At 34.4% G+C, this 13,587-nt stretch overlaps 2 protein-coding genes across 22 annotated transcripts in view; one reads left to right on the top strand and one right to left on the bottom strand.

The window, feature by feature from the left end:
* The first annotated feature begins 10 nt into the window (after positions 1–10).
* Positions 11–4,932, top strand: AIMP1 (aaRS-interacting multifunctional protein 1). Of its 2 annotated transcripts, none has more exons than XM_087340521.1 (4): positions 11–204; positions 2,408–2,554; positions 2,690–2,965; positions 3,400–4,932. In XM_087340521.1, exons 1-4 carry the CDS (start codon positions 43–45, stop codon positions 3,769–3,771), a joined length of 957 nt encoding a protein of 318 aa, XP_087196647.1. In that variant the 5' UTR covers positions 11–42; the 3' UTR covers positions 3,772–4,932. The 2 variants fall into 2 exon arrangements, with proteins under 2 accessions (XP_087196647.1, XP_087196646.1); XM_087340520.1 differs by having other exon boundaries at positions 2,633–2,965.
* Positions 2,033–13,587, bottom strand: part of LOC110838497 (uncharacterized) — a 55,592-nt gene continuing 44,037 nt past the window's right edge. For 8 of the 20 annotated variants that reach the window (XR_015532604.1, XR_015532605.1, XR_015532609.1 and 5 more), the window contains 3 exons: positions 8,650–8,805; positions 6,235–6,338; positions 2,033–5,048 (listed from right to left, as the gene is read on the bottom strand). Coding sequence is in view for 12 of the 20 variants with exons in the window: in XM_087340539.1 (XP_087196665.1) it covers positions 8,784–8,805 (22 nt within the window). In the remaining 8 variants the exon portion in view is untranslated. Of the gene's footprint in view, positions 5,049–6,234; positions 6,339–8,649; positions 8,806–9,881; positions 10,019–13,587 lie in introns of all 20 variants that reach the window. The other 12 variants (XM_087340531.1, XM_087340529.1, XM_087340534.1 and 9 more) reach the window with 7 other exon arrangements.

Genomic DNA, 13,587 nt, shown 5'->3' with positions numbered 1-13,587 from the left:
GTACCAACATTATAAAAAGATACATGTGGCATCTAGTTTGTGATGCATGTGGTTACCCACAGGGTTGTAATAAGCCTACGAAAAATAGACTTTAATTTGGTCAATTTCTGTTGTGTTAAAAAAATGGCAGCAAGCGAAATATTATCACGTTTAGAAACAAATGCTATCACCGCTGAAAACATGATTAAAAAATTAAAGTTAGAGGTATTCATTTCAATTTTTAGTAGTAGGTTATATTTCTTATATTGGACATAGTCGTTGTTGCGGTATGTATTTAGTAATAAATTGAATACGCATAAAAGGGGAGAATTGAAGTAAATAAGTTGTGAACTGCAGCTTATTGTATGTATGACAGATTGGTCTTATCTGTTAATAATTTAACCTAAAAATTACAGACTGAGATTCTTTAGAAAAGGGCATGTGCCTTAGTTGTATTAAGTTTTGCCAAATTTTTAATGGAAAGCAGATTGCAGTCGGATGATCAGTAGACAGCAATGGTTGGAACACTATTCATATATATCAGAGTTATGGTGTTTGGCTTACAGAACCTGAAGGTTCATCACTGAACTCACCAGACCCTGTCCTGGGCCAACAAGATCCAGTCTCCTTCAACTCCTATCTCCCGTAGATCCTGCTTGAGATTATCCTCCCATCTATGTCTAGGTTTGGTAGCTCATCACATGAAATTTAACTTTCTGCATTGGTGTTCATGGAGGTATTGTGTTAGTATTGTAACTGAAATAACACCTAATGTGTGGCATACAATTTTATGTCTCTCTAAGTTAATCTTATGTAACTTCACCTATGCTTTAAAAAAAGCCAAACCAAATCAAACTTATCTATTACGCTTGCAACCTTAAGCTAAGGCAGCAATACTTTGGCTCTGTATAATATGGACTATGGCCAAATCCCTTGCCTGAGTGGAAGTTGGTGGGAAAATGTTGAGTCAGTAGTAGAGCTTTTTAAATTGAAAATTAATGGTTACTAAATATTGAAGTTTGAGTGAATTAATGCCATGTTATTGTGTTTTGTTTCCCAAAATGGGACCAAACAATATACCATCAGCCGCTTTTTAAAGACTGGCACTGCCATTTATTTGTATTATGTAAAGGATCAAGTGGTGTCAGTATTACATTACTGGCTGAGCATATGACCCATAATTGTTCATGAGAATTTAACTTTTTGTATTAAACAGTAATAAGCTTATTACAGCAATATCTTTGCAGAAGCTGGCTCTGCTTCTTTTCTTCAAGCACCAGACTCTGTTGTTAAAAGAAACCAAAGTAACAGTAGCTGAAGCCAGTTTCCTACCAAACGTACCAGCACAAAATCAAGTGCCTGACTGCAGATTCCCACCACACACAGACTGCCAAACTCCACCATAGCCTTGTTTCCATTTCTTAATTTTATACTTGTAATAATCAACCAACAGGCATGATGTTTGGTATAATTTTGCTCATAAAATGAATAACATATTAATTATTTAACTCAGACATTATTATTTAAAAACATAAATTTCAATTTAAAAGGCTCTGCCAGTAACTCATCTCTTGCCTAGCAGGTGCAAGCTGAACCTGGTGGAAGTCCATGTTGCTATGGAACAACATTATTTTATGTGTTGGTCTCGGCCTAGGGTGTCCAGTGCTATATCAAGAAGCACTGTGGTAAAAAAAAATTGCCCTGGAACATGGCATGGCATGGGGACCAAAACCATATTCTACAAGCTCTTATTTAACATAATATATTTATAACTAACCACTTGAATTTTAGCATTATGAACTTTAAAGTTTTCCTATTAGGTATAAGAACATGCAACTTACACTTCTAATTTAGTGACATGTTGAAGATGTTGAGGTACACACAAAAAACAGTGTTGTACAAGATGGGATAGGTTTTATGCTAGGAATAGTTCCATGTAAAAGGCTTGCAGTAATACTGCCAAGGAGTTGGAAATTTATGTAATAGTGAGCATTCTCAGTCATTGGTGACAGACTAGATCAGGAGTGGAAAAATAAAAATAAAAAATGAAAAATTATACAGGAGTTTCGTATCTGCGAGACCTTCAGTGAAATTTATTAAAATGTTGTATAAAACAGTATAAACTCCACAGAATAATGATATGTTATCAACTGTAAATAACAAGTGTGCATCAATTAATTAACTTACAGAATAATTGCAGAACTAGTTTACAAGTTTGATAACTATGAATAAGCAGTTCTGTTTACCATTTGGAAAACTGAGGAATGATGGAATGATAACATTAACCTGGATTTGAGGGAGATAGGTGATAGAAGAACTGGTTTGGGATTATGTATACTGTTGGGATTTAGTATGAGAAATATCGAACCTTTGGATTGCGCTACCAGAGATTTATTTGGTTATTTTATGTTCTATTTTGCTATTTCAGATTGCTGAAGTTAAAAGGTTATCAGCTGAAGAGAAAAATAAGACAAGAGTAAAAGCACTTGAAGCAGAAAATGAACAACTAAGAAAAGAAATTGAAGAATGGAAAAATAAATTAATTAGATTAGAAACTGCAAATGGAATTAAGCAGGTAATCTTTCAACAAAAGTGCTTTAATATCTTCTCCTTTATATTTTTATTTTAACTAATTTAATATTTGTTACCCAAGGTACCATTACCTTCAAACATGATCAGTATATCACAACCTGATATTAAACCTATTAAGATGAGTCCACCAGCAGAGGAGATTCCTAAACCAGTGGCATCCAGTGAATCAAATCAGCAGCATTGTGATACGGCAAATAAGAAAAAGAAACCTGTTGAAGGAAAGAAGGCTAAGAGTGGAGGTACTAGTGAGGGAGCCACATTAGAGGAACCCCCAGTTGATGTTGGAAGACTAGACTTCAGAGTGGGTCGTATCATGTCAGCAAAGAAGCACCCAGATGCAGATTCACTATATGTGGAAGAGGTTGATGTTGGGGAAGAAAAGGCACGGACAGTGGTAAGACCTTGTTTATAACAATTGGTGTAAAATACATGAGTATAAAAAATTGTATTTTACAATGAGAGTAAATTGTTTTGTTTTGTTTTCTTGTAAGGTGCCCTTTATTTTCTGATTTAACCAAAATTGGAATGAAAAATTAAAATCCCTTCAGTAATTCTTAAGATTTTACATTTGGACACACGAACAAATACCAATACCAGTACACGTTTCAGCCTTAACAGACCATCTTCAGGTGGTTCTCTTTGAATGGCCCTTATATTTTGTGTGAGTGGTTTGGATTTATTAGGGGCTCCTTTACAACTCTTGACTTTTACTTTTTCATTCTTCTTCTCATTTAAGTGTTTTTGTATTTTCTTACTTCATGTTTCTTTTGGTCAATGCATAAATGTCCTCCCTGTTTAAGCACCTCTTATGTTCTTTGTGTGATTTAGGTCAGTGGACTCGTAAAATTCGTACCTGTGGGAGACTTGCAAAACCGTCTTGTTGTTCTGCTCTGCAATCTGAAACCAGTGAAGATGCGAGGAATAACTTCTGAAGCCATGGTGATGTGTGCAAGTACTCCTGAGAAAGTTGAAATTCTACTACCTCCTGCTGGCAGTATACCAGGGGATGAAATACATGTGGAGGGTTATCCTCGAGTGCCAGATCCTGTTCTCAATCCTAAGAAAAAGATTTTTGAGACTGTGGCTCCAGACCTGAAAACAAATTTAGAAAGAGTTGCAACATACAAAGGAGTTGCATTCACTGTCCCTGATAAAGGTGTTGTAACCACACCCAGTCTTGTTGGTGTCAGTATTAAATAATGGTGGTGATAGAGCTTTCTCTAAGAAAGATTGAGTATTAATTCATGTGCCTTCAAAATTAAGTATCATGTTTTGTTTGCAGTTGTTCACAGTATAATTTGCTGTAAAGCTAAGGAGAGTTCTGAAATAAAAATGCAAGTGTATAAAATAAATAGTATTACCTTTCATATTTGATTTTAGTGTCAAAGATGTAATTTCTTTACCACTTTTCATGTGCTTGAACTATGCTTTAACAATCATTACACATTAGATCAGGGGTCGTCAACCTGGTCCCTACCACCCACTAGTGGGCGATTCAAGCTTTCATGGTGGGTGGTGGGGGTTTTTGTCCGTTGTTACAAATTTTGTTCTTCCTCCATATATCGAATACATTGCTAACAACTTCGTGAGTTTGACTTTTGAAAATATGCTTTTGCAATTTACTTTAGAATTCCATCTCTAAACTTTAAATATAGATAATAATTTACCAGACACTTCTCGAAGTATACTTGTGGACGAGGGAGCAACAAATGAGCTCCGTAGCCAAAGGCATGAGTTTAGTGCAAATAATGAGGGCGGGGCTTACCACCGGCCATCACTCAGTCTTCGAGCTGTACCTCTTTCATGGTGGTGGGCCATACGTGCGGCACCGGTGGGTGGTAAGGAAATTTTACCATAACAAAGATACAAAAGTGGGCGGTAGGTATAAAAAGGTTGACAACCCCTGCATTAGATGGTGGGCATTATATTTATTTGTAAGCCATATACATCTATCTCAAAATAACCTCAGACCAGAGAACCACATGAGAAAACTCTGTAATTCAAAATAACTGTTAAATATCTATCAGTTATTTATAGTGAATGTACACAGTATAAAGTTATATCAAACTAAATAAGTGCTACATTACTAATAATTAATTCAGGCTGGATATTCTATACATTGATTGGTGTTTCGAAACTGTTAGAACATGCTTAAGCGGAAACTGGAGTATGCCTTCCTCACAGGTATAATAAATGACAATGAAGACATTTACTACAGGCCCAATAACTTGAATGCCTACCAAATCTAGGTTTTTATCTATAATATTTATTTATGTGTTTCAGTACTCTCTTTCTTGTATGTATATCTAAGGAATTAAGAATTAATAAATTATCATATTATTATATGAATATCGCCACAGACCAGACTGAGTTCTTTGTAGGATGTTTCCAGCCAATAACCTCGCTCTTGTCTGAGAGTCGCATAAATCAATTCAGTTCCACCCACCCACCTTTTCCACTGTCCTTGTTAAATAAACCTAGAAAGAAACACAATTCTTAGATCAGGACTTCATGATTATTATATGAAGCTTCGTTCAGTAAAACCAAACAAAATATGTTTGTTCCAACCCGAATTGTAGTTACTGGTATTTGTAGAAAAGTTTCAGGGTAAATTCTGAGTAGAGTAGTTTTACTTCAATTTACATCTTCAAATTTTTAAACTCTGCTTTTTACTTTTTTATGGACTTTTCATATTGCTATTGCCACACATTCTAAATGCACCCATCTAGTGATGCCTTCTGTCTGCAAAACTACTGTTCTTTCTTTAATATAATGAATGAACAGTAAATCATAATTTTTAATTCATAAACACTTCTTTGAGTTCTCAATTGCATTACCAACACCTTGACCCAAATCAATAACCTGTGTCATACTTAGCTATTCTGTAACATCTTGAACTTCCAACACTTGAAACTGTAAATTGTGGGAATGCCTAATGAGAGTTCACCTACTGACTTGTCACAGGCTTGGTGCTATGCTATAAATATTTTAGTACACAGTCAAAGGATATCGTTGCTTTCTTTTAATGCTGAAAAAGTTCATGCTCTTTGTAATAGGGAATTTAAGAACATGCTATGGTTTCTATTTCTTCTTGTGTTATATTATGGCAGTCTCATGTGATCTAGTAAAGGAAGTGTAGTTCATTTCGTTCTTCTATTCTTTCACGTGTGAATATGTCTTGGTTTTTCCAATAAATGTATTGAGTCAGTGTATGTAATGAAATTTGTTAAAAAATAAGTAAACTATTTTCCACATTGCTGGCAGTTGGAGATTAAATAATGAAGAGCTCCTGTTGAAGGAACAGAAAACATATAATAATACAAAATGAAAAGCAACATTTCTGATGTGCCAGTTTCCACACAGTCAGTGTCAAAGGAGAATCAATACATGTGGGAAGTATTTGTGAAGACCTGGCACCATTATCTGTCCATTACAACTATTCCGGGCTTACAGAATATCCATCACACATCAGGCAAACTATCGTCTTTTATCTGGACTCTCTTGCTTATTGTGGGTTTTGCATGTACAGTTCGAGACGTATATACTACCACTATAGAATACCTTGCTTACCCTGTAATAACATCTATGACAATGGACCAAGTGGTAGCTTTACCATTCCCATCAATAACAGTCTGTAATCTGAATCGTATTCATTGCACAAACCTGCGAAAACTTGCAGCCAAGCACTGGGGTACAGAGCTGGGAACACGCCTGCTGGAACTTCATATGCTCACCAGCTGTCATGTGGACTTTTCATGGACACCAGTCTATCACAAGAGAAAAGAAGAGTACCATGAACAACATACTACATATCCAGATGAAGATTCACGAGATACAAGACATTATCTTGAACAGGAGTTTGAGGAACTTACAACCACACCTGTTGAAGACAGCTCCATCTACACAAAAGTATAATTTAAACCTTGAATAATTATTTTACACTTCCAGTTGAAGGGTTATCACTTCTAAATAATTATTCTGTAGAATACTGCTACAAGGTTTGTAGACCATTACGAGATAAATATTTCACACTAACAAAATGACCCATTTTCCACCTGGCTTTTCCTTAAAACAAATTTTGCTGAAGTAACAAAATTGCTTATTTATTATTACACTCTTATAAATAATATTCTTATTGGTTAAAAGAATTCTACTTCATGTAGGTATGACCCACGTCTATTTTCATCAGCACATTGTTTTGACTTCTTCATTCCCCATTTCTAAGCATTGGAAAAGGGTGATTTCCACCACCAGTCACTCTTTTCTACTGTAAAATATCCAACAGTCTGTTTCAACAACTTATATGTCATTCTGAATATTATTATAGGGACATACAGGTTCTATAGTCAAGACTACATCAATACATATTTTTGTACATTGTTGATATAAAAAAATCCTTTTAATATGCCACATTTTTAAACAGCTGGTATGATATCCACTGACTAATATATTCCTTTCAGGGTCATTTTACACAAATTAACCTTTATCAACTGTGCCTCACTGTTTATGTGCAGTCCAGCTGGCCAAGTGTCACAATGACATACCACTAAACCATTAACCCCAGAGTTTAGAGTCTGGTTAGTATCCCCTTAGTACAGAGGTTTAAATCTCCTATTCCCATGCAGTAGAGATTAAAGAATAGTCCTACATTAGCTGTCACAAATTTAATCTTGTCCATGCATGGTATTAACAGTTACAGAAGGTTTCTAAAATTATAAATGAAGCGTATATTCCTTGAAAGAACTCACTAAAGCCCCAGCTTTCTGGTACAATTTTTACCCTGTCAAATTATTGAAAAAATAAATTAATTCCCCAAATTTTCACCTTTTAAAATCTTAGTTCACTTTCTAATTCTGCTTTAAGTGTCTCCTTTTCATTCAAAATGGTAGCAGACTGCTTATTTTTATGCCAGCATAGTGAACATCTTTCTGAAAACATGAAAAGTTGGTCATTGGTCTTGAAGAAAGTTCTTACTCCTTGTGTTAACATTTTGTATAGTTGAATTTATTTTATTGTTCTGACAACAGTCTAATAATGAGTCTTCCACTGAAAACACACCAACACACAAGCAGAGAGTGAACCAGACCCAGTCATTCAATGACCTGATGCACTTCCTGGCATTGTATACGAGCTTCTCCTCTGATATCAGGAAGCAACTTGGACATGATTTCAAGGATTTAATTCGCTCCTGCACCTTCAGTGGAAAATCCTGCTTAAATGAGACACTGTAAGAATATGATTTATAGAACTCACCTTTTATATATCAGTACCTATTATAAACAAGTTATAAAACTGCAAGTGAACATTGTCATCTTGTGTTTTAAGGGCTGGTCCAAAGACGTTTAGACGGAACATTCTGAGGTGCTTTTATGTGTTTCAAATACCGACTTTCAAAAAGTTTACTGTGGAGTACATTTTCTACTTATGACCTACAGGATAGATATATTTAGTCCTAAGATCTTGCTTTATACTCTCTGGGGTGCATTCCTTCAGAGGGGCATATGAAGAATCCAAGTAGGCCTGAAGTATTTTGGACTAAAATCAGTTTTGTTTTAAAAAAGACTACATGGATTTTTCTATGCAATGACAACTTATTAACAAATGATCACAAACTAAATGTTTTATTACCTTTAATTTTTATCATTCAATTTTTTAAGATTGCTGTATATTTAAAGTTAACGTGAATATTTTATATTATTTACCAATTTATATTTTATGGTTTTTAATATGTATTCAATATAAAACTAGGCATTCAGCTCTTTTACATAAATTAATAACAAGACAATACTAGACATTTGACAAAAGCCTTTAAAAACACATAAATCAATTTATGGAGAAGGAAGATAGTGTGCAGACTTCAGAAGATTAGAAGGGGTTGCCAGATAAAACATATTAGAACCACTTGTCTAAGGATATCACTGCTGTAACCCATGAAAGTGTTCAGTGTTTAGAATTAATTTGTACTAGAAAGTATACTATGACTTGGTACAAGAAAGAGTATATAATTCAACAATGTATTTATTAAATATGATATCTGACTCAAAATTGGAAATTCTGCATAGTGAAACATGGGCTCACCTCCCTAAGCAATGATTTTCATGATTTTACATCTTCATGTAAATTCACAATATTTCCCTCATCATTCACATTGCATTAAAACATTTTGCATGGCACCTATTAATGCTGTCTTCATAATTCAGTATTTATATTATTTAAGTGCAAAACTGAAGATGCCTAAAAAGAAAGATAAGGAATTATTGAAAACATGTTTTTGAAACTACATTATCTGATAAATGATAATTTATGTAAATTTTTGCAGATTCTTTAATCATGTCATGAATAGTGCATTTGGAAACTGCTACACTTTCAGTACAGACAGAAAAACTATCATTCCAGGTAGAGATTATGGTAAGTTTAATTAGTATAAGTACACTCTAACACAGAATTCTTCCTCAGCTGATCAAAAAATTCTGCACAACTCATACGGAGTCTAAAGGTTCATTGCCATGACCACAGGAGCCTGCCACTGGAACACAGCCTAAGCTAGAGGAATCCCATCCAGTCCTCATGTCCTGTTTCTTTGGGATCCATTTTTATATTATCTTCCCATCTCTGCCTAGGTCTCTCAAGTGGTTTCTTCCCTTCAGATTATCCATCTAAAATGTATGTGAGCTGCAGATCCTGCCCATCTCATTCTCCTTTATTTTATCGTCATAATAATAATAATAATAATATCTGAGAGACATATTTCATTTTGGTATAGATAATATCAAACATCACTGATTTGCTCAAAATGGTTCATAATACAATGAATTGATAGGCGTTAGATCTACAGTCTATAACTTTGTTTCAAACTCTTTTCAATGCAGTAAATATTTAATAAACATAATGAAAATTGATTTCTGGCTTCTGTAACATTTTTAATGCAATTATATCCGCAATTTTAAATTGGTGTCTGTAATAAACGAACTATAGGCCAATTTAAAAAAAACGTGTAAGATTTGAGGTTTTCACAGCGGTGAGTATGAAGATTTTTGTCTTCTGGGTTGTTGCGCTGTGTAGTCTGGTCGATGTTAACCAACGTTTCAGAGGTTAACATCGACCAAACTACACAGTGCAACAACCCAGAAGACAATGACGGAGGCAGTATGACCTCTGAAACGTTGGTTAACATCAGACAGACTACACAGCGCAACAACCCAGAAGACAAAAATCTTAAAAAAAAAGTGTTTGGAAAATATGAATACTCTCCAGTCTGTATGTATCTGTAAGGATTGTCCATGGAACTTTATCTGGATCAAGAGAACTACCTGGGAGCAGGACTGAGCCCACAGGCAGGAGCTCGGCTTGTCGTCCATAGCATTGGTCTCCAGCCTCTGCCTGAAGAGAATGGCATTACTCTCTCTCCTCATGCTGCAACCAGCATTGCCCTGCTGGAGGTAAGTTCCTGTACACAAACGTCTTCTAGATATATGTAATGTAATGGAGGAGAAGTACCAGTAATTAAAACATGCAGTAAACTGTACATCTACTGATGACTAAATGAAATGCCTTTTTTATTTTCCAGTTTATCAGACTTTATCTTAGTCTTTTTATCTATCCTCATATTCTCAATTCTCCTGAATGTGTTAATTTTTAGCCTATTTGTTTTCTTAAAAATGCAGTCTTAATGAAATCGTCTGTATATCTGTGTGTGTTTCCAACCTTTCAACTTGTGAACAAACTTACAGAATTTGACAAAATAGGGTATGAATGTTTGCCATGGGAAACCAGTCCAACCACATACATTTTAACCTTATAGAATGAGTGATTAAAAGATGGTAGATGTGCAAACTTGTGAGGTGGAGGCAACAGACCACTTAATATAAAGCATTGAAATTATATACGGTAACAGATTTTGGAAAAAAAATTACAACTTTTGTTAAGATAATTCTTTATCATAGAATTTAATATGGTGGTCATTCAAAAATGTTTGTGTTATTAAAAATGTTTTATTTCAAACATTATCATATTAAATACAAACTGAACAGTTAATATTTAAATTCTAACCCCCTGCAGTGAAATGTCAAATTTAATGCTAATTCATACATAGTATTAACATTCTACACACATCATGGTTAATTTCTGTATCATAACAAATGTGTAAGCACAACAATGTATATATTTTAATTATAGATATCTTATTCTCATCCTTTAAATCAATCATTTGTATTTTAAAAGTGTGAGCCCTTGGGAACTTGTATTATTGAAAAATTAAGACCTAATAAAAATTTCCAGGTGCGGATTAAACGTCTGAAATTGCCTTATATAACCAACTGTTCTACCAGTTGGGATCATACATGGTACAAAGCTCGGGTGAACGGTGCTTTTGGTTACTCTTCAGAGGTAAACTAATAACATACCATACACAGTCTATTAAAATTATACTGGTGAGGAAGGAACCAGATTAAAACACTGACAGGCTTTCTAAACAAACTATAAAGCCTATCAGTGAATATCACACCTGAGTGAAAACTCCAGAAAAAAGAAAAAAATATTAACAATACTTTCACCAGTCCTTTAGCTTAAAAAAACTGAAATGTGAATAGAATGCGTCATGTTTCATCAGGCTGGGAACTGATAGGTGGGTTTATGTGAACATAGTTATGAACCTTTGGGTTAAATAAAGGGAAGGAAATTTCTTCATTAACTGACCAACTATAAGTTTCTCAAATACTAGTTTGCTCAATGGAGTTAATTTATTATTTATGGAATGCTTGATGCTTCCTTTTCTCTGTGTCTGTTAAGCCCCTGCTCCGAGTTGTAAGTGATTCTTTAAACACTTTTATGTAATGTAGAGAATACTTAATGAACTATAATTATTTGACATCGAAACAGTTTGCGATTCACAGTTTTCATTAAATTGACAGGATGAGAATGTATTGCCAGAACAAATTTAATTTATAATGATTAAAGCATAAACGTGCTCAAAACTTGAGCCACAGCTTGAAGAAGAGTGACTCTTGCATTGCTAGCATTAGATATCCTGACACAGGAGGACCTGGCACATCCACAAAATCAGCTTTCATTTAGAAATATAAGATAATACTGTCATGTTCAAATTGCAGCGATGCCAAAGGATATGCTTGCAGTTAGCTTTTGAGGAGAAATGCAACTGTTCACATCCATCATACATGGACCTGCCAAATGGATTTGGACCGTGTAATCTCACTTCAAGCAGTAAGTTTCCAGCAGTGGGCAAACAGTATTATTAGGAATGTTACACACTGTCATATATATTATGCAATAAACCAGTTTCAAACATCCCTGATATAATGAATGAGGAATTCAAGTTTTTAAAAAGTTGATACAGTAATGGTGTAGCAATATACTCCAACATACACATTTTTAATTACCCGAGTTCAAGATTATTAAAGTGCCATCCTCTTTCATCTACAACCTAACCATTTCTTCTTTTCTGAGTAAATTTTCAATATATGATATCAATTTCCCAAAAATTAAGTATCCACAAGTTACCAGATATTACGGCCAAGTGGCTGGCACTGCCACTTTATATTCAGGAGGTCCTGGGTTCAAATTATAAGCCAGATATAATGTGGAGGTTTTGTGGTTTTCCTCAGTCCTTCCAGGTCTTTTGGGTTGTAATACCATGTAAACTTGTAGATAGATACTAACGTTTTGTAGGAACATACTGCCTCCATCTTCAGGACTGAAGAGCCAATATTGGTTTTCTGGGTTGTGATGACATGTGGACTCATGCACAGATATCAATGTTTTGGAGGAACATACTACCTCCATATTCAGAAAGTATACTTACTAGTCCATATGTCATCACAACCCAGAAGATCAACAGACACAGTCAACATCTTCATGGCCATAGGAACTTTACATCACACAAATTCAACATGTATGTCACAAAGACTTTCATCTATTACACAGGCTTCTGTATGAACGTATATCTTCTAGTTTTGTCTTTACTAGTCATATCACGCAAGAATTAATGACAAACAGAATTTAAATAAATTATAAATACTTTCAGGTCCTGCTTATAGTTGTGCAACAGATGTCTTGGAAGAATTTGAAAACCAAAACAGGCTTTGCAGTTGCAACATGGATTGCATGTAAGTACTGGTTTCTTGCAACATAACTCTGATGGGATTATAATAGTTCATTCAATTACAGAATCATGTAATTGTACAAAGGACATAACTATATATTACAAGGGCTGAATTATCATGTAATGCTTGGTTGTAATTTTTGTGTCTGGAGATGGATGTTGTTGACATTCCAGAAAGCTGCCAAAACTTCTCAATGTTTCAGGGAAACCAGTTATGAAACCCAAATATCTACTGCAATGTGGCCAACAGACAATTATTGGGTATGTTAGTCTTATTTTAACCATTAATGTGTGTGAGTATTAATTAAAAGAACTTAATTAATTCACAAGGTCAGATGTTCTGGAGAGAGGCTTTAAAAATGCTTAGCATTCATTCATGAAAAATGACTACAGTTAATTTGAGTTTCCAATTTCAAAACATATATCATATTGACAATGATTAGAAATATATTTATTTGTAAGTACATTTCAGGGAATTTACTGGTCAATTAAATGTTCAAAATTTAATTGCTGTGTATGTGCCAAAGTACACCTGAGAAAACTACAATAACTCATATTGGTCTGCATACCAGGAAGATTACTAATACATTACATTTCCAAAATAAATTTGATATTTTGAAGTCACATAGAGTTAATCAAGAATTAATATTAATAAAATTCACTCTATTTAGGAGCACATTCTAGGAAAATGACAGCTTTAACTTAAGTTTTGAAAATTTATTTCAAATATTTTCAGTGCAATGTGGCAAGTAAATATTCCTTGATTGAGGAGTGTAATGTAGCTGACAGTGAGTATGGAGGTAGATTACACCATCAAGAGAAACTGAAGATTCAGAACAACCTTCTTAAAGTTGATGTTTACTTTGAGAATCTCCGGGTCAAGTCAGTTGATCAGAGTC

This window comes from Zootermopsis nevadensis, unplaced genomic scaffold, assembly GCF_977971745.1.
Source record: "Zootermopsis nevadensis isolate Lab colony 2312 unplaced genomic scaffold, Znev_1.0 Znev_ptg000061l, whole genome shotgun sequence".
Lineage (NCBI taxonomy): Eukaryota > Metazoa > Arthropoda > Insecta > Blattodea > Termopsidae > Zootermopsis > Zootermopsis nevadensis.
This window is presented reverse-complemented; position numbering and strand designations above follow the sequence as displayed.

Coding starts and splice junctions, on each gene's coding strand:
- AIMP1 (XM_087340520.1), top strand. CDS start 43: ATGCATGTGGTTACCCACAGGGTTGTAATAAGCCTACGAAAAATAGAC. Junction 205..2,407: donor TTAAAAAATTAAAGTTAGAG/GTATTCATTTCA, acceptor TTGCTATTTCAG/ATTGCTGAAGTTAAAAGGTT. Junction 2,966..3,399: donor AAGAAAAGGCACGGACAGTG/GTAAGACCTTGT, acceptor TGTGTGATTTAG/GTCAGTGGACTCGTAAAATT.